The 21,964-nt window shown below is 38.2% G+C and overlaps 2 protein-coding genes across 2 annotated transcripts in view; one reads left to right on the forward strand and one right to left on the reverse strand.

The window, feature by feature from the left end:
• The window catches only part of LOC140159282 (phosphatidylinositol 3-kinase catalytic subunit type 3-like), a 42,780-nt gene extending 39,691 nt beyond the window's left edge, over window positions 1–3,089 (forward strand). Inside the window, exons 17-19 of the mRNA XM_072182698.1 lie at window positions 495–585; window positions 1,996–2,121; window positions 2,932–3,089. Coding sequence (XP_072038799.1) covers window positions 495–585; window positions 1,996–2,121; window positions 2,932–2,946 — 232 coding nt within the window. The 3' untranslated portion in view covers window positions 2,947–3,089. The remainder of the gene's footprint in view (window positions 1–494; window positions 586–1,995; window positions 2,122–2,931) is intronic.
• Window positions 3,090–12,483: 9,394 nt separating this feature from the next.
• The window catches only part of LOC140159629 (uncharacterized), a 47,136-nt gene continuing 37,655 nt past the window's right edge, over window positions 12,484–21,964 (reverse strand). The window contains 3 exon segments of the mRNA XM_072183124.1: window positions 12,484–13,704; window positions 14,850–14,949; window positions 17,461–20,325. Coding sequence (XP_072039225.1) covers window positions 13,564–13,704; window positions 14,850–14,949; window positions 17,461–20,325 — 3,106 coding nt within the window. The 3' untranslated portion in view covers window positions 12,484–13,563.

A 21,964-nucleotide genomic window follows, 5' to 3' on the forward strand; every position in this document is an offset into this window, starting at 1 on the left:
CAACAGAGGAAAGTAAATAAGTGGTGGCTCTGAAAAGAGCCGTTCACTGGTGATTGGCCTGTGTCAACAAAGAACAATCAGACCTCGCCTATCTTCTAATGCAAAAAAGTTTGATGGCTCTTAAAAAGAGATTAAAAAAATGGCTCTTTGCAGAGCCACCAAACCTTTCTTTACATTAGAAGATAGGCGAGGTCTGCTTGTTCTCTGTTAACACAGGCCAATCATCAGTGAACGGCTCTTTTCAGGGACACCAAAAACTTTATTGGCAAAACTTTACTTGAATGTAATTGATCATAGAGAGGTTACCCCATTGGCAAATCAGAAAATCTTATATACTATATGTGGTGCGTTCTTGCATCAGTTTCTGTTGTCTGCTTTATTATACTTTGATAAAATGGTTGATATTAGAGAAATTATTTAAACTTCTTTGAATAGTAAATTGTTTGCATGCCACTCCTTATTGATGAAATGCTTGTAATATTTTGTGTTTGCAGACATGCTAATCTGATTCTCAACTTATTCTCATTGATGGTTGATGCTGAGATTCCTGATATTGCCTTGGAACCAGACAAGACTGTCAAGAAGGTAAGCAGGACAACATCTACCTAAAATGCTGGTGTTTTTGTGGGGCGGCCAGCATATTGCTGTTGGACCATGTAGCAATATGTTGTGTGGCAGGGTGCATTTGTTTTCACTGAGAAACATGGACCCATGCATATGGATAATAGGCCCCCGTCATAGATGTAATACTAGGTCCACAGTTTGGTAATTAAAACTATACCATGTTTCACCTTGATGTGACAGTAACGTCAACACTTTGAGGCAGCTGATCTGGCGTGTATTCATCAGGCGTCAGCGCGTGCATTTGTACGCCAGCGCATCAAGCGAAGCGGTGAAAAATGGTAATAGCCCCTTGCAGTGCATTATAAAAGTGGTTTATTTCCTTTTCTGGAGTTTGATATTTTGATAACCAAGTATAGACCTTTTCATATCAAGATCGGAAAAGTTCGGAAAACCGCGATATTTATTTAGTAAGCTAGGGGGTCAAATTGTACCCAAACTGGCAGACAAGAAATGTCATGAATTACGACACCCTTTTGCGCGAAAATACAGCTTATTAAGCCAATTTGAACATGGGTCATCGCCCAGAAATATTTTCCTAGCATATTGAGCTAACACCTCAGCTACTTGGTTTTTCACAATAAGATACTAATGGAAAGAAATGGATAATGTCCGTAATTTTTCGTCAGTTAATTTTTTTTCCAGAACGTGTTTGTTTACGTTCATCACCTCTTCCATAGTCAGTCTCTTACACAACGCTACAACCACACGCTCAATTGCACGTTGAGTATCATTGGCAAAAGTACCTCTCTCGTCCCTAAATTGACAATCGAAAGTTCATCGTAGTTATGATGCCTGTTACACATTGGAACTTCACACTGTACATGATCCTGAAGAGGTACTTTTATGCGTGCGCGACTAGGGAAATTATTTCATGCTTCGGGTTTTATCGGAATTACTCAGTATGAAAAGGTCTATTTAGGTAAGATTCAAACGTAACAAAGCAATAGTATGGTCCATCTTGGGTAGTATGTAGCCACCCACAAAAGCAGGTACTACATGGTGAGTCAAAAAAGGTGCAATAAGACAAAGTCATATTTACATCATAACTAAGTTGAACTTCTCCATTGATCCAAGGTTAACTGATGTTTGCCTTCTTTCACTTCCATATATATTGTACCTCACATGACTGGATCCCACTCCAGTTTTTCTATGCCAACTTACTAGATTTTGTAATTCATTCCACTTCAATGTACACACATTTCCTTTTGAGTTTAAAAAAATGTTCATGTGTAAAAAACTAAAAAGTTCAACCTGGTTCTAAAATAAAGATGGCTTCTTTGCTCTATTGCACTTTTTTACACACCGTGTATAACACCAGCAGGATATCATTGATGCACTGACATAGCCTTGTATCTCAATTCCATTCAACAGTTACAAGACAAGTTCCGTTTAGATCTCACTGATGAAGAGGCCGTTCATTACATGCAGACACTCATAGATGTCAGTGTCACAGCTGTCTTTGCTGCTGTGGTAGAACAAATACATAAATTTGCACAGGTAAGGACAATTATAACAGCATTTGAGCAGCTTTGAATTTTGGCCTATATGTGAACTTTAACACATACATGTATCTCAAAATGCTCAATGCTGACAGACGGTCCTGTAAACTTATTTTTGGAATTGTGGGGCTTAAGAAGCAATATTCATCAAAAACAATACTATGGACACCAACACAAGGACAAACACACTGGCAACGAGACTAAAACCCTATCACAGACAAATATACCTTCAAGCTTGAGTAGTGTGCCATTTGTGTCCATAGGTGGTTCCATAAGTATCGGTAGGCAGTGATAACAACTGGTGGGTAATTGATGGTGGACCACTCATTCAGTTTTTGATTTGATTTAATTTGATTTTGATTTCAGTTGATTGCATATATATATGTGACCTGCTACCACGAAATCGGCGTAAAGTAGGGTTAGTCACTCAAAACGCCCTGGCTACCGCGTTGGTGTTCACTCACCTGTTAAAGCCACTAAGTATGTCTGTATGTCCTTTGTGAATGGGGGCGCAATGGGCCATTCACGAAGGATAATACTACTGGCTTGTACAATGTACAGGTGGTGGCAAACAAAGAAAATCAACTTAGTCAGACCAAATATCTCTAAACTACCAACTCAACAAAATGAGTATAAAGTCGCTGTGACTTTACGCTGATTTCGTGGTAGCAGGTCCCATATTATTTTGCTGTGATAAGTTCTGATTCTGTTAATTTTTCATAATTGCTCATTATACATGTGTATTGAGGGGGAATTGAAACCAAGCCATCTTTATTTTGATATTGATATTTTTCTTTCATTTCTACAGTATTGGAGGAGGTGATACCACATCAGAGCAGTACAGTATGTGCCATGGAGCTACTCCTATAGATGCCATTTCTACAACTCAAATATGCTATTCATTTGAACAATACTACTCATTGAAGTTGAATAATTGGGCAAATTAAGCACTGAATTTTGCCAGTTATATGCGACACGATCAAGGGGAATGAGTCGGATGTCGCTAACATTGATTTTGAGATATTGGCAAAGAAAGTGTTAAAATTCTTTTGTTCACATTTGTTTTCAGGGATTGATAAAGTGGAGTAACTTTGCAAAGAAAAGTCGTATCAACTTGGGGTTTTCAGTTTCTGAAAGCTATAAATGTCATCTTTAGAAACATATGTAAACCTCATTTTCGACCAGGGTCGACATGCGACTCATTAGCTTTGATCATATCACATATGCTTTTAGCCTGAAAAATGCATCACATATTGATAGAACGGTTTTAACCTTTTCAGGAATTTTGGAATTACTGTTTGAACACATTGATACATGTATCACTATGATTTATGCTAAAGAAGTGGAAGTATTTGAATGTATACTTTATATAAGTCTTGTGATTTTTACTAGAGGGCAAGAAGTTTATTGACCCTTTGTGTGATCATCTCAAAACAAGATTCTACGCCTGAAGTGTGTGTTATGTGCACATATGCCTTCATACGCATACATGACTACCGAGTACGTTTTACAATGGCCTTCTTGCACATTGTTAGAAAAGCACCAAAAACAAAAATGTACTTGAGTTTGCAGGGAGAACCTCATTTTGGTAAAAAGATGGCGGATCAATGCAAAGAGTCAATTCCAGGATCTGAACCTTTTATAAAGAGTTCTGGTGCACTTCTTTTCCGATATTCACCCCTTGCACGGTTCCACTATATTGGATCGAGCCTCAAACTGGTAATAGACATGAAAGAAAGAATTACGTCACTTTACACAATGTTATAGGAATCGTTCAATTCCCATTCATGCATGCTGCCGGATCGAGGCTCTACCTTCAAACTTGATGACCATGCAAAAAGTGAATGGCATGTGTACTGCGCAAATTGGGTCCAAGTGATTGCATTACATCACAAGCTGGTTCTACCAGGGGCTGCACATTGCATAGTGTGAAAGGACTCTTGAGGTTGCAGTTGGCTATTCAGTTGAAATACACACCACTGTGGAAGACATGACCTTAATCTCCCATACAGGGGTGTAGATTTCAAATGGAATTACACACAGGTAACTGCATTTGAAATTCACACACCCTGTGTGGAAGATTAAGATCATGTCTTCCATAAGGGGTATGGATTTCAACTGGAATAGCCCATAGGGTATAAAAGACAATGCAGAACAAATCACACATTGACAACTTGGCAAGTTTTTCTTTTTCATGTTGTATTTCTTATTTTATTGAAGGCAGTCAAGGCTATTCTGTATTCCGACTTCCAACTCAAAACAAAATTGAGGGGTTAGTGAAAGAGCTGCAATAACCGTAAAAACTTGATAGTTAGCATATGTGCTTACTATCGAGCGCTTTTAAAACATGCAAACATGAAGACACCCATCCACAAAAGTGTAAAGGGTTTTGAGCAAATCATCGATACACATAGTTATAAACGAACAAGTAAACCTGAAAATGTGTGTCTCAACCCCATTTATCAATCAACCATTAGCCCAGTTGATAAAGCGCAGGTACAATTTCATGTTTTCAAAAGCGCTCGATAGTAAGCACATATGCTAACTATCGAGTTTTTACGGTATTACAGATAGGGCCGCCTTACACTAAACCCCTTGAAATGTTAAATGAAAGGGATATTTTTTCTAAGTTACCCATTCAAAACGAAGGTTGAGAATCAGAAAGCCGTAACTCACAGTGTGTTTCATTGTGAGTTGAGGCTTTCTGGTTCTCAACCCTCAAATGCTGATATCATCATTATTTGTGCATAATGCTACACACCGTCCCTATCAAACTTGTGAAGCACTTTAAGCAATCATCACTTGTCTTGAGGGTATTGAGAAAAATCTAAATATTTTTCTTTGGAACCGAGGATATTTCGAGGTACAAGCAAAATGTTTAGATTTTTCACAATTCCCGAAAAATAACTGATGTTAAGTCATTAACCTCATTCATAACCATCACTTTTCAATTTGTTTGATTCACTCTACTCACTTTTAAAAAAGTTTGACAGCGCTTAATCATGCGATGTACAAATTGGTAGTTGCGTGTGAGTAAATTGTTCGTTCGCGTAGAATACGCACACTGAGGTAAGCAGAGGTTCACTGTAATAAATAAATATAAATGGCAAATAAATGTTTGATATTTGATATTCATGAGGATATGAATGGATAATGTGGCCCTCTGTAGACAAAATAATACAAAGGGATACGGACGGTATATAGTTGGATGCTATTCAGCACTATGAGAAATGGATTGTAACAACTTAAATATTAAAGTGTAACATTAAAATCACATTCTTTTCCATAAATACTGAGAGGTTTTTCAGTTAGCTGCCTTGATACAGGAACTTATCGGTCGAGATAAGAGTTATCAAATATGCAAGATTTCAGAAAGTCTAGTGAGACTGAATAATTCATATACCATGAGAAAAATCTATCCAATTTTATCATCATTATGTTTTCAGAATAAACAGCCTTCATAAATATAGCTATTATATCCCTCATTAATATATTCTCGTTCATTAATTGGTTAAACGAGTATCATGTGACCAAAAATAGTTTTGCTATTTTGCAAACTTGTTAAAAAGCCGATTGAGGAGGAACGGGTACTCTTCAAAGTACTATCTCCGGGAAATAGTTTTACTATCTCCCTCTGAGCGCGTCCCGGAGCGCCAGTGATGACCTCATAACCGCGTCGCAGTTCCTAGTGGTCAGTGCAACTCGCCACATACACGGGATATCAGTACCGGTTCCGGGTATTAATGTGTAGCAATTCGCTTTTGTCTTATGAAGCACACAAGCAGCACAGAAGTGCAGCTAAAATACGGGCGTGTTTAATGGCATAAATCTGAGTTACATCAGAATCAATATCTTATATTGATGGTGAAATAACAAAGAACATGGTTACTCGTTTCACGGCGGTATTGTAGAGGTTACAACAGCTTTTACAACGTTTTCACGGTAAGCTTTAGTCACTCAACTGTGTGCGTGCTTTGTGCATTCAATCAAAACAAAGCAAGGCCAGCGTAGCCTTGACTAGGCCTAGGCCTAGCCTACATTTATGCCTAGGCCTATGCCTTGTGTTTAATGAACAAAGAATATATTAATGAAGGATATAAAACAAATATTTACTGCTCATGAGGGATCTGGTGGAATCTATTGGTCCCTGAGGTGAACTGGAGACCGTGAGCCTACTATTTTCCCTCGACCTGGCGGTCTCGGGAAAATAGTAGGCTCACGGTCTCCAGTTCACCTCGGGGACCAATAGATTCCACCAGATCCCTCATGAGCAGTAAATATTTGTATACTGTCTGTGTGGTGAATTACTCGGACAGCCAGGGGTATCCAAAAGTTTTTGACATCACCCAGAAGGAAAAGAGCTATATTGATGAAATTTTGTCAGTGTAAATCATGTGCACTGGTCCTTATGTACATTATGGTCCAAAAATGGTCTCATAAGTATGTTTACTTTCTTTACAGGTGGCGCTAGATGGGCAGTAGGCGCATAACCTGCAAGATGGTGAAAATTGAGGCACATGGCGTGATTAAGTTTCTGCATTTGGAGGGTTAGGCCTACAATGCTCAGAAAATCTATGATGAAATGAAAGCTATCTCACGGTGATGATTGCCCATCATATGGCACTGTTGCTTTTTGAAAAAGGAATTTCCAAACTGGCCACATGTCCCTCACAGATGAGCCAAGAAGTGGACGTCCATCACTTACGGATGATGCGGCCACAGTGAAGAAACTCAAGAAAGTGGAGGATCTTATCATGAAAAGGTTATGCGCCTACTCCCCATCTAGTGCCAGCTGTGAAGAAAGTAAACATACTTTTGAGTCCATTTTTGGACCATAATGTACATAAGGACCAGTGATTACACTGACAAAATTTTATCAATATACATGTAGCTCTTTTCCTTCTGGGTGATGTCAACAACTTTTGGATACCCCCTCGTATAAAGGTATAGGATGCAAGATTCTGAAAATATAATAATGTTGTATCTTAATTGGTAAGACATGATATTTTCAAAGGGAATGAAAGAGTAAAAGGTGAACACCAAATGGTTGCAGCTGGGGCTTCACATTTAAGGCAGATCAAAATTATCATCTTGGGGATTTGTGTGGATACCCATCCATCTTACAAAGTACCAATAATCAGTAGTTTGCAAGTAAATGATTAACTTGTGAAGTAGACAGATGTTCATGACCATAGATGTTTACAATTTACATTCTTTCACAATCCCAAATTCAGAAATATTTTAATTTCAATAAAAAAAATTTAATCAAAAATAAATAATTGGGAAAAATAATTGCTTGAAAAAAGATTATTGGACATTTTCAAACATTCAAGGGATTTAGGAGACGGGGAAACAACATGGGGATGTGTGAAGCCCTGTACTTATCACCACTATTATTTTAAACAGTTTTTATTATACTTGCCAACTGTTCCTAGATTTTAGAATTACCAAATCATAAAGGTCACAATAAACATACTTGCATGTATTTTAGTTCTTTAATAAGTTCAAAAATGTGCACAATATCATATTCAGCTTCAAACTGCATTTAATTGTACCATATACCACGATTAGCTCGTAATAGGTGGGACATTGTGTATTGATATAGAATGTCGTTCACACAGTTGGGCGTAGCACCTACACAAAATGCATATTGTGTAATTGACTTGCGCTTTTGTGAATTTTCGCAAGTGTATGTTAGGACTTCATCAAAGCGTGCATAAAAAAAACCGTACAATTCCCGCCTATTACAAGCTGATCATAGTATAGTAGGGATGGGTATTGGTAAAGCTACACCAATGTTTTCATGAAATGAAAAATCATGCACATTCGGGATAATAAATCCCATTACAAAGAGCCTTGGGATCTCATTTTTGAACCCATACCTTTCCTTATGAATGTGGGCTATATTTTTCTTAACATTTGAGCACAAACCCAATTAGCTCAGGCCCTGCTCTGACATGCCTTAATCAATTATAACAATATATTATTGCAAACTTAATATGATATCCAATTTTGTGGCAAGAAAACAAGCAAGTAATGTCACTTTTTGTTAATATTAATATGTACAGACAAAATGTAAATTGTACAGTAACTATATTTACAGACAATGCATAATAGCTAGTACAAAATTGACTTTATATACATGAAAATTATATCAAAAACGTTGGTTCTAATTGCACTGACAAAATGTCTCTACTAATGAATCTTGTTTGAAAGACTACCAAGACGGTCAAAACTTTGTAGGCAGAAGAGAGTAACAAGGCAAAAAGTGTCAAATTTCTTTTCTACATTCCTAATATTAGGCATCACTTATCTTTATGGCAGTGACAGTTCATGTTCTTGTAATTGTATGTACATTAAGAATTTTGGAAACTTGTTTACTCAAAATATTCATTTGCACCAGAGACATATAAGTATGAAGAATGTCATTTACTCAGGAGGTTGTGGCAGTCATCAGTCCAGAGACTCAAGACTCAAATTCGTGAATTTTCTTACATAGGCCTATAAACATACACTGCAAGGTTCCCATCGTGGCCACCTGCACATGTACATCGTCGCCAAGGTACCAGACTGGTACACACAGAGTACCTACACAGTAAGAATGCTGCTACTGCACAGGACGTACCAGCAGTGGTACTGCCCAAGTACTACATAGGTACTCCCCTGGTACTGCACAGTATACATACCAGCCAGGAACCTTGGTGACAGTGTACCAGTGCAGGTGGCCCCAATAGGAATCTCTTGTTGTATTGTAAAAGAACACATTTAATGTGAAAAGCATGTAATTCTGAAAACAAAAATGTCCACGTACTTCTTTAGTAACAGCAACCTTGCATGCAGGTGAAGTATGGAGGATATTCAAACGGTTAAAGATTCCTTGCAAAAACTGATGACGTTAGTAGTATGTCTCGGAAGATTGGCATAACCTCTGAACTATTTTGGACTGATTTAAGCATAAAATCTAACAAATACAAATATTTGTTGGGATGAATTTGGGTTATACATTTTGTTAGCAAACAAAAATAATTCGGGGAAAACTTGAACTTATGGCTCAACCTTCCCCATTCTAATACTGTATAAGTGGAAATTTTCATGAGGGTTTTATTTTTGCGAATTACGCAATTAGAGCTCCAACCACAAATATAATACCTCCCAAATATATGCAATAATGTATTACAAGTATAGGGGAGGACTGGGCAATCACGAAAATAACATTTTGCGAAAATGTGTCTCTCACTACAAATCGGGAAAATAACTGTACACAAAAATTACCACTTATGCAGTATCACAGTAATAATTAAAAGTATTCACAAGGCAATCATGTTCCATGGATAAGATTCAAAGTACAAGTAAAATAAAGGAATTGGGTCAGTTTAACCAAAATTTATGACTGATCTTGCATGTGGTAAATCAATTGCAAGATCAATCATAAGCCTTTATGAATTGGGCTCAACTCAATTGCAATTTACATTGTATGTCTCGAATTTTTCACAGCTAAGTGCTGGCAGTTGCCATCTTCTGCAAATGTCATGAAATATTTGTACCCACCACCAAATCAAATTGCACATCATTCCCATGTCTTTATTTGTGCCAAAATGGCAAATACTGATTTATTTTTTACAGCACATTGGGTTTGCACCATTTCTTTTGATACAATACTATATTGTTTTATTGCAAAATGTTCACTCATACTGAATTTCTTGATTATTATATAAGATTATTTACTAAGAAGATATATATATCAATGTGGATTCCAAGCGAAGTTTTATACAATACTCATAACCAAAGGCAATATAAGGGTCTAAACTTTGCTCAACCTACAAGTGGCAAAAATTATTTGATTCTGTTACTCTCCAACTTATGTTTGTGTGAATTCACATAAGCACGCCATTCACATGCATTTATTACCCGATAGGCAGGGACAGGCGATTTGCGCGAAAAAAATAGCAAATTGCGCGGAGATTGCGCGGAACTTTTTTTCAGTGCAAATCATGTATCCCTGCAAATCGCTTGTCCCTGCCTATAGGTACTGCGCTGAACTGAATGCATGCATTCTATATCAGTCCACAATGATTCTTGCCATTTATAGGTGGAACAAAGTGTAGCGATATACTTGAGGGAACAGCATGCGACTTCTTCCATGTTCAATAACATTATTGCTTATTATCTGATTTAACGCAAGTTTCAAAAGAACAGGTCCTCAACAAGACCGGATGATAAAGACCATGCGACAGCTGCCAACCAACTGTTTGGTATGCGGTCACATGTCACCTATCTACATGCTATAGGTTGTAGATGCATCACTTACATGTATTGCTTTAACTGATTTGTGGATGGAAGGAAATACAGAGTTGGTGGGTAAATTTCATTCAAATGACAAACCTAACAAGAGGAATGTGCAATAGCTTGATAAAGAATTGTTGAATCAAATAAATAAAGTCTGCAAACAGTACCAAGTTAATGGAGTCAGTTGTTCTTTATATCAAGGGTTTAGTTTAATTAAGGTGGCACTGTCTCTAATAGCTACCCTCAGGGTGGGAATTACCTTCTTGGCGGCCCTGGGCCAGGCCAAACTTTGGAGGCCCCAAACTCGCCATGAGGATGTTCACCATATTTTGTTCTGATTTTACTAGGACATTTTCAATTTCAGACAATTTTAGCCCAGTTAATATAACTATGCAAAGGGACAGTGCATGCAAAATTGTGATATTTTGGTCCAAAACAGGGTGTTTCCGGGCTACAAAGAAACATGCACAAGGCAATTTTGGGGGCATCTGGCCCAATGGTAAATCTGGCCCTGGCTACCCTACATTTCACTATTTATGCATTCTATTTGTACAACACCTGGTAGCTATTACAGATGGGCCTTCTTGCATAAGCCCTCAACATGTCTTTTGTTGTATCAATCTATCGCTCCATGTAGTACACATCAAAACCATAGGTAAATTTTGCTTTGTTATTTTTACCAAAGGCAAATTAATTTTCAATCTAAAAATGCATAACCAATATCTTCCTTTTTAAAGTGAAAGCCCCACTTTTGGTTCAAGTTCTTTGGGGAATTAGTCAAGGTTAAAATTTATCCATGTAAATTCTGTTCTGTCTGTCATCAAAGTAACAGGTGCATTATCAGTTCTTCTGTGGAGAACTGGCCAGATGGGGCTTCCTGTTTAAGTATGAAAATGTATAGTTCTAATGTGTTAACGATTTGTCAGGACACTTGAATATGGGTCTTGCATAATATATACCAAACACTCGGATCCATTACAATTCTAATTCATTGAAATGCAATTCTATTCTGTTTCACTACCTCCAGTCAGCGGCACTAGCTTTGAAGCTCAGCGTGTTCTGCAATTAGCTTTATTTCTTGCGTGTACATATGGGCCACTTTGATCGTGCGCGCAAAAGTATGTACACCACCTAGTAACACTATGCTAATGCAGAGCAGGCTAAACTTAAGCCAATGGCACTACTGGAGGTAGTGAAATAGGCTATAACTTTGTCCGCAAAAAAAAATCAAGCCTACATTGATGATCATTGTCAAGATGCTATATATAGTAGTAGCACCTGTTATACCTGGATATCCTCTTCATATTGTACATAATATTCAATACAAGTAAACCACCTGCTGTGTTGACAACATTTCAAAAGGCTTTGAAATGTTTGGCATTGCTTATTGATTTACAAACCAGTACAGAGTATGCAATATTCAAAGAGAAAGAACACAAATTAAGCTTACTGAAAAGGGCATGAACTATCAAACAGATATTATCAAGGTTCTGACTGTGAAAAGTAGACCAGCCAACTTGCACACGCTACGGAACCTGAAAAGAAGCCGCCAAAATCACAAATTTGAAGTAAGATAAACTTATTTGCCCCTCATTGATAAGTAAATAAAAGTAACTTTTGTGTAACAATTTGCCCATTTTGCTTGAGTGCCTCACATATGCTTGCAGAGAGCACTCCTCCCCGATTCTCAGGGAGGCACCCTGAAATTCCGGGGGTGGGGGGCACTCAAATATAATGATGTAAGCATGCGTGACCAAAAAAACGTGTGAAAAGGGGTGTTTTTTTTTGGTTGAGCATGTTATGCGCGTGACGCGTTTAGGGGGGCAAAAACAGTGATTTTTATGAAAAGGGGTAGTTTTAAAAATTGTTTGTAATGCATTTAGGGTACCATTTTAATCCGCTTTTCAAATTGCTGAAACTCCGATTCCGAAAAAAGTTTCCAGTGCCGGAATTACCCGTTCGTAGAAACCTAGAGTGTCACTGTATTATGTCAATGTATTTCATGACGTGTTACATGTGATTTAACCATGGCCTCGTACTTCTATGTAAAATACCGTTTTGATTAAAATACATGCATATATTCATTAATGACGTCATATAAATGTTGCTTGAATTATGAGGGTATATAGTTCAGCGGACAGATGGGTAGACGAAAATATCACTGTATTTCAAAAAGATTTTCAAGACTTTTATAGATTCCTCACATTATTTACTACTCCTGCTGGTAGATTTGTGAGTTTCCCCTTCTCTGGATTACTTTAGGAAATTAAATTTGCGGTAGAAAGCATAAGGGCACACGATACCGGGACACGATAATCAACTTTAGGTGCCGAATTAGGAACCAAATACTAGTACGATGTGAATACTGCACAGCATAACGTTGCCTCCTCTGGATAAATTGCACCTTGGTATTTTATATTTATATAAAAAACTTGTTTAGGGGGTCAAAATTAGACAAAAACTTGTTTAGGGGGTCAAATTTTTTGGGAAAGCTGCTAAAAACTTGCTTAGGGGGTCATTTTGCTCACAGAGGAAAACTTGTTTAGGGGGTGTTCGAAAAAAATTTGGTCACGCATGCGTACACTGTCATATTTGAGTGGCCCCCCGGGCCTGAAATTAATGAATTTTTTTTGTACATTCCTACCAACAAATTTGGCACAACCTGATTCAGGAAGGTTTTTGTACCCATACATTGTAGGTTGCATGTAATTCTGAAAACCTCCCTAATCTGTGTGCTACCTCCCTGATTGCTGAATGTAAATGTTGGCATCTCTGCTTTTGACTGCTTGAAGCACAAAAATGTTAACTTAGTGAGAAACATCTCACTATTTGCATCCTATATCATCCGGCTGTCTGCTGCAACAGTGCATGGCAATCGCTTATTCATTATTCCTCGATAGCAAAATGCACTACACAATTCAATGGGACCATCATCAAAATTGCCATGGTAAATGCATTGTCATGTTGGCTCCAATTGCCAAGCATGCTGTGCTGGATAAACTTACTGCTCCAAAGTTAGTTTCATCTACATCAACACAGAGAAAACAGGAAGTAACACCAAGTTGTGCTGACTGCAGTGCATGCTAAATACAAACAAATGAATACAAATGCTGACACAGTGATGTATTTTGTCCAGTGTGATCAAAGACTTTGGCTACCATGCTTCCATGGGAGATCTTGGTGAGGCTTCAGGTGTGTGCGTAGCAAACGTATCCAACTGATCCCTGAATGTATCTATACATCTCAGCTTACTCCTCAGGAGATCTTCAACATAGCCTAGATATTCCGGCAGATCCTACAGAAAGAAAAACACAGAAATGGCATCATAGCATAAACCCTTTATTTATGAATGGTGTGTTATGACAACACTGAGATTTAATACTTCATATTAATATATCAACACATACAGATTTCAAGAATTGGGCTATTTCATTAAAAGTCCAGTGGCGTGTGCAAAGGGGGGGGGGCATCCCCCCCACTTTTGTTGGTCATTCGGGGATTTGGGGAACAAATGTTAAAAACATCAAAATTTGCTCCTAGTATAAACAGACTCCATTCGAGGGAACTGAACAACCTGCCCCTCTTTCAATGTGCTGCGCACACCACTGTAAAAGTCCACACTATCCCCCTGTGGAATATTTTAGAAAATATCTTCCACATGGGGAGTATGAATTTCAAATGGAATCAGCACATTGACCACTTTATTTGAAACTCACCCTCTCTCTGTGGAATATTCAGGTTGATTTTTTCAAGAGGGTATATGAAATTCAAATGGAGCTGGCTAATGTGTTGATTCCATTTGAAATTCACACTCCCCCTATGGAAGATATTTCCTTAATCTTCCAAAGAGGTAGTGTAGATTTTAATTGAAATAGCCCATTCGTGCACAAGTGAAATTCAATAAAACATTTGGATGTACATGCACAATTGGTATTCATATTTCTTTAGCAGTTATATGTAACCTGAACTCAAATATGCCTGGCTTATGATTTGGCACTTTATAAAGCCTTTACACCTTTATCCCATCACACACTACTCCAGGGTACCACACATTCCCATTTCCAGTATACATGTTCTCAGTCTGATATGCAAAGCGGGCATTGGACTCCTGGAGTAGTGCATGATAGGACATATATAGCGAAAATGGTCTATGTCCTGGCCGTTTGATATGGCTCTCTTTTTTGGGCTGTGGTATCCATCTTTTTTCTTCATAAAACAGTACAACATAATTTTTTTCAATGGCAAAAAAGAGCAAATATAAAATGAAGCCAATCATCAGTGTTTAACTGTTTTGTATACAAAGCACGGACAAGGCAGAAAAGAGCAGAGAAAAGACTGCTAACTGGCATTCAAGTAATGACTATTAACAAAATCTAACAGAGAACAACACAAACTGACAAAATTAACATGTCTAACCTGTCACTCCTTTAATGTACTCACTTTGTCTCCTTTCTTAAACTCAGCAATCAACATCAATTCCTTTTCACATAGCTGTTGGATCTCATCAACCTGCTCAGCATGAGCACTCAGTAATAAGTCTCTGTAAAAATGAAAAGCAAACATATGTCCAAATATTGGTAAATGATATTGTCATAATTTTTGCATAATGTGGAATAAGGGCTTTGTCTTTGATAGATTCAGGAGCTGATTTGATTTTGGGGGTCATTTAGATCACAAATCTTGCACACTCAGGGCAATCTACACAAGATATACAGTAACCAAAAAATATGTTCACCCCTGTATATCCTAACAAAGACAAATATGTCAAAATTAAAACAATCGGCCCCTACCTGTACTTTTTAGCTATGATTTAAGACCTTATTTGTTGAAATTGGGTGAGAATTAAAGAAAGGGTGATCTAAAACCTAAGAAACGAAATCACAAGTTGCACTTTTATGTTCTAATCAATGAAAGCACAACGCTAGTTTTAACGCGCTATTATCAATGGAAGTATGGCGTTAGTTCTCTTGTTCGAGAATGTCTTGTGTACAAATCTATAGGGCTTGCAATGGAGCAAACTGCAACTTTTAAATTGGCATCTTTGGGTTTTTGGATGTCGTGTCTTTATTTCTTGAACGATTTCAACAAATGAGGTCTAAATTCAAGCTATATAAGACGCAGCAATTGACTGCTTGTTTCAATTATGACATACCTGTCTTTAATTAGGATATACAGGGGTGAACATAACTGGTACCTTAATTTTTTGGCTTACTGTATAATAAGGATTCTTCTCTGTGTCCTCGACTTCAAACAATAAGATCTTAAAAGATCTTGGTCGCGAGAAAGGCGATCTTATTATCTATGAGTGTTTTGGTGACCGGGGTGTTGGTGAACAAAGATTCTACGTCACAAGACACTCAAATCACCCCTTCTTCAAGAATCACTTCACCTAAAGTCAGAGACAAGGGGACACTTTCTTTGATCCTCTACTGAAGACCAATGTTAAAGGTAGGAGTAACACATCTGGTAATAACAAGGTTTCCGCTCCAAGCAAGATGGATCAATAACATCATCAATGCTTCGAGAAATCCAGAATGTTTCTAGTGAAACTGTCAGTAGAAAAATGTAAGTTTTCCATTTGGTCTTGACAAATGAACTCCATTTCATTAAACTTTACGAAGCTTCGCAAATCTCTAAATCAATAGTAACTTAAGACATTGTAAAATTGATTTCACTAAAATGACTTACGATTGTAAGTAACAGGGACAGTGGCGTAGCGTGGGTCATCCGATTGGGGGGCACCGGGTCTGATTGGGGGGGCACAAGCCGTTTTTCGGCCATTTTCCTATGGGATTTTTTTAAATTTCAGATTGACTGGGGGGGGCCGTGCCCACCCCCCCTCCCCCGTGCCCCTATGACGCTACGCCATTGAACAGGGATTTACTACAAGGACCTTAAGTAAAGTTATGTTTAGTAAAAGGGTATTTGTAATTTACGAATGATTACTTGAGTTACGTGGGGGTTAAAAGTTTAGTGAAATATACCCCTAATGAACCTCTTCAGTCTCATTGTACCACTTCAGTACTCGGTAGACTTCAGTAGATCAAAACTTTCATGTGGCTCCTGCTCTACATGTGAAGAGCTTATTTCCAAACCGTGTACAACCCTAGCTATGTGTCTCATTTACTTGTGAGATAAAATCACAATTAGTTTGACAAGTTTGATATTAGCAACAACGAGTTGTACCATCAACAAGCTATTATTTATCATAACAATGCTGCATAACAATATGCAGACTATTGTTCTCATTTGGGAAACAAAAGCTTCAGACAGTATTGTTACTGTGCATCCATCCACTGTTTGCTTTGTAATGGTGCATCCAACTGAAATTATAATACCTGGCATCACAACATATTGCAATATCGCACAGGGAAATCAGAAACATGGGATAGTGGACTTAACAAGGTTTGGAAATAAGCTCTTCATGTACAAGTTCTGATTTTAATAATATATCCTTATTTGCCTCTTGAATTCCTCACCAACTAGTATTGCCTTTTAAGGGTATACGAGGTATTGTTGGTCGAAGCAGTCAATAAAATCAATTTTCATTATCTGAATCAATATATTATTGAAAAATACACTTTGGTGTTTTGCAAAAGTTCATTCTACAAATCATATACTTTGAAAACTTGCTTAATTTATTGTTGTTAATGAGTTATGTACGTTTACAAAAGTGTTGTTGTGTCAGCCCTCTTTACAACATAACAAGAGTCACAGGACCTACAAAAGTATATCTGTGATATTTGAATTCTTCTACACGCTCGCTATGAATTGAGCAATGCAATTTTTGCTAAAGCTCACTACCATTCGCAAGATGGTGTGAACTACTTTTATACATCGTATATCCTTAAACTCATTTTGTAAGACCTTCAAAAAACCCAAAAGTTATTCCCTTTACAACCATACCAAAAAACACTTTTGAATTTTTGAGAATACATTTCCTTGATGCACTCATCAGCAACATGCAAGGTGTTGATGTGCGCATCAATGAAGACATACATTGAAAAGAACTCTGGGAATTACTGAAGAGAAGATTTGACATCATACTTACTTTGCTCTCCTGATAGCAGAATTCTGATGCGCAACCCCAGACAGCCTGTCTTTAGCTAAAACCAACGCTACAGAAACATCATCATCAATAGCCCCAGCAAGATTTATCTGCAGACTTGGTGGCGTCTTCAAACAACTCTCCTCTTTTTGCGACTCAATACTGTGTTGAGATAATTCATGATAACTCATTCTTCCGACAGCATCATCCTCTTTTTGAGACTCAACATTTTGAGATGATTCGTGATAAGACAACCTTCTGACACTGCATTCCTTATTAGAGGTTTCCTGAGTATTCATAGCAACATGCAGAGTCTCTTTCACGATAGGAGATTGCACTGAGGTTTGATAGCTGGGATATACACCACTTCTCCCCAGTGATTCCTTGCTGAATGCCCTTGGTATGGAATGTTGATTAGGCTGCACCACTTGTGCAACAGGAGTTGAGCCGTCTTGGCTGGCAGTAATGGGCTGTGAATGTCGTAATACTTCAACCGAAACGGGCGACTGTGTTTTATTGTTTTCTATACGATGCATACCAGGGTTGTACTGCATATTTGGTCTTCTTGGTGTTGGATTAGCACTGTTATTAGAAAGGCTGTCCTGGTTTTGCCCGATCGGTGTTGGCCGTGAAACATGGCTCCTGTTATTGTTAACCTGTTGGCCATGTAAGATATCTGGCTGCACACTTCTGTTAATATTCCTTGGACATGGAATGGCAGTATCTCTAGACTGTCTGGCTTGTCTTAGGCTAGCACTGTTTGCATGCAGTGAAGTCGATTGCACAAATGTGTTTCTTTGGTTGTGTGTTTCAACAGTTTTATGTGTCCGAGAGTCTACTGGCACATGATTATGTGTCCGTGTGTCTACTGGCACATGACTATGTGTCTGAGTGTCAACTGCCACTTGATTATGTGTCCGTGTGTCTACTGGCACATGACTATGTGTCCAACTGTCTACTGGCACATGACTATGTGTCCAACTGTCTACTGGCACATGACTATGTGTGCGAGTGTCTACTGGCACATGACTATGTGTCCAACTGTCTACTGGCACATGACTATGTGTCCAATTGTCAACTGGCACATGACTATGTGTCCAACTGTCTACTGGCACTTGATTATGTGTCCGTGTGTCTACTGGCACATGACTATGTGTCTGAGTGTCTACTGGCACATCTCTCCGGGTGTCTACCGGTACATGGCTATGTTGGTTTTGTACAGTTGATTGCCTATAATCACCACCAGAGCTTGGGTATTTATTATTTACTCTGGCAAGGGTATAATCAGGCCTGCTGTGCGAGCCTCCATGATGCAGATGAGAATCTCTTGTTCTTCCTATGCTTTCATTTAATACACCAGTTTTGCTCTTTTCTCGAGGTGACATTTTATCTGGAGATACAATAATATCAGGTATATTAATTCCATGCGATGTCAGGTATTCAGCAAAACTTGTGGAAACAATAACACCACTTGAATTCTCAGTTTCTGGAGCAGTCTGAGGTCTGTTAATACTTGTGTTTGAGTCATCATGAGGATCCTGTCTTGCTTTCTCTTTATCCCCAAAATTCAACGCTCTTGGGGTAACTTTTTGTAGATCGCGAGGGGACGGCAAGGTTTGAATCCCTCTACCTGACAATCTGGAACGTAGCCCTGGGGTTCTTCTGTGGTGGGGTTCCAACTGGCTTTGATTTGGCAGCTCTACCTGAGATGGTAAACTCAGGCTTCGATGCAAAGCCTTCTTTGGGTCTGGCGATTTAACTCCAGTGATGACAGCCACTTGCATCTTCTGGTGTTGTTTCAATATTTCCTCTTTGTTCCTAGACAAACTGTCATATGGTTTGGTGTTAGTCGTGTATTGAAAACTCCTTTCTTCATTTGACCCAATCTTATCATTTCTAATTTCTGAACTTGATTGCTGAATACCAGAAGATAACCCACTAGGCTGTGCAGGGCTCTCGTCTACCAACGGACTAACCAAAGAATTGCGTAGTGCATGGTCAATTTCAGCTAATAATTCTAAAGTACTGTCAGAATTAAAACTTTTATCTTTGTTTTGCTTGTTGTTTTGTTCCTCTGAAGAAATCGCAACCTCCCCATCTACGCCTTGCGTACTATTGTTATTATTTTCTTCAAGATCTTCTCTCGGCTCCACGATACCTCCATTTGAATCTGACACTTCATTAATAGATTCATTCTTTGCTTCTTCTCTCATGGAATTAGATTTATCCTTTCTGAATCTTGGATTATCAATCTCCCAGACAGTCGGTGCTGACACAACATCTTCGGGCGTTTTCTGAATAAGTTCCATTTCTTTTGGCGGTTCCCACACGGGAAGGCTGCTATTCATTAGGAAAGCCTCTCTGGCTTGATTTTTGGCTTCCACGCTTCTTTTTGTTGGTGTTTCCTTCGGTTTGGTTTCCTTTTTGGACGGTGCATCTTTAACTTTCACTTCCCTTCTGGACGGTGTATCTCTTCTCTTCACTTCATCACTTCTACTACCGGATATCATCTTCCTCTCCCGTTTCGAATCATTTTTCACCGATTTGGACAAATTCAGATCAGAACTTCTATTGGATTTTGATAAACTTCTCGTTTTCCGTGTTGGCGTCTTTCGAAAGGGAGTCTTATCTGTATCAGTCTTTCTTTTTGAAATGTCATGTTTGTTCTTGGTATTATCCGATGAGCGACTTCTTTGAGTTTTGCTCTTGATTGGTGTAGATGTGCTGGTAGGTTGTCTGGTTGACAATGGCTGCTTGACTGGTTTTACTGGTGTGGATGTGTTTCCAGGGCTGAAAATGGTGGGTGCAGACAGATGTGGAGTGGACGGAGAACTGGTGGCACGTGTTTGCTTTCTCAGTTCTTTAACCCTGTTTAGTAAAATCAAAACACAAAAAATGTAAATTTAATGAGTAAGACTTTTGTTGTATGGGATGATGGCCTTGCCTGGCATCAACTTTTCCTATAAAATTTCCCGGCATTCTCAATCAAGAGTGCTAATATGCATATGTCATTGTCCTATAAAGTGATTTTGTTCTAGCCTATACTTTGATCAGCTCGTAATCGGCGGGAATTTTAACATCGTGGATTAATATCAATATATCTTATTTAGAGAATTGTCTTGTGACACCTCACCAGAAGCATCATAAATTATTAATTCAAGTCCTGTTCCTGTCTACTTTCTTTAACATGCACATTTTAGATCTTCCAGATGAACAATATCACTCTTAACGTGGATCTACTTTTGTGGCGTAGTGGTAAAAGCCTAACAATTCCCGCCAATTACGAGCTGATCAAAGTATACTGGGCTATACCATTTAAAATCCACACTCCCCCTATGTAAGACATGACCTTAATCTCCCACACAGGGGGTGTACATTTTAAATGAAGTCACCTCAAATAGCTCCACTTGACACTCCTGTGTGGGAGATTAAGGTCATATACCTTCCATAGGGGGTGTATGGATTTCAACTGGAATAGCCCATTATACATGTAGGTGCAATCATGTGTATCAAAAGTGAATAATAATCTGAATTGTGACCCGTTCTGATGAAAGCCGACATCAGTCACACTCAGCCATTTCATGATATGGCAAGTCAAAGTTGGGAAATGGGTGAAAAACGATCAAGGGAAATGAGTTGGATGTCGCTAATATTGATTTTGAGATATTGGCAAAGAAAGTGTTAAAATTCTTTTGTTTTATATTGTTTTCAGTGATTGACAAATTGGCGTAACTTCAGAAAGAAAAGTCATATTAACATGGGGTTTTCAGTTTCTGAAAGCTCTAAATGTCCTCTTTAGAAACATGTGTAAAACTCATTTTCGACCAGGGCCGACATGTGACTCATTCCCCTTGATCATGTCACATATGTTTACGTTAACCTAACATTGAAAATTTAAAAAAAATTTACGTCTAAAGCACCCAAATCTAGCATTTTCTGAGGCAAACCAAGTCCTTAACATGTCATTTTACAACTTTAAAGCCCGTTTTCTTGCATTTGCCTTTTCTTTATGTGTCGCTTCCCCCTTCCCGTTGAAAGACCGTAGAATGAGGACCACATGTCCCAGAAACATAATTTTGGTATTCAATGAAAGCTGAAGACCTATACTAAATGATGATAACAAAAACTCAATTTTCAAAATTAGTGACTTATGTCTGGTTTTTGTGGGAGCAAGTCACAATTGTGATGTTGATTCAAAGTATCCATATATTCCATAGATATAACAACATTTGAGGAAATATCATGTTAAAATTAAATGCTTTTGACCCCTAAAGAGATAACCTCAGGAAAAGTACTTTAAACTTATACAACCCAAAATGTGGTTAAATACTGACTTAGGTAACCAAAATATTATGGATTAAAGTGTTGTTGAAACTTTTTATCATATTTTTCTATCAATGTTCAGAATTTGACTGTTCAGTGTCACAAGTGGAAGTGGGTAAGTGCAATAGCTGCCATATGTAGCTGCCATGTATAGTTGAGTACAATATACTGTGTGTTAATTGCC

This window comes from Amphiura filiformis, chromosome 8, assembly GCF_039555335.1.
Source record: "Amphiura filiformis chromosome 8, Afil_fr2py, whole genome shotgun sequence".
Taxonomy (NCBI): domain Eukaryota; kingdom Metazoa; phylum Echinodermata; class Ophiuroidea; order Amphilepidida; family Amphiuridae; genus Amphiura; species Amphiura filiformis.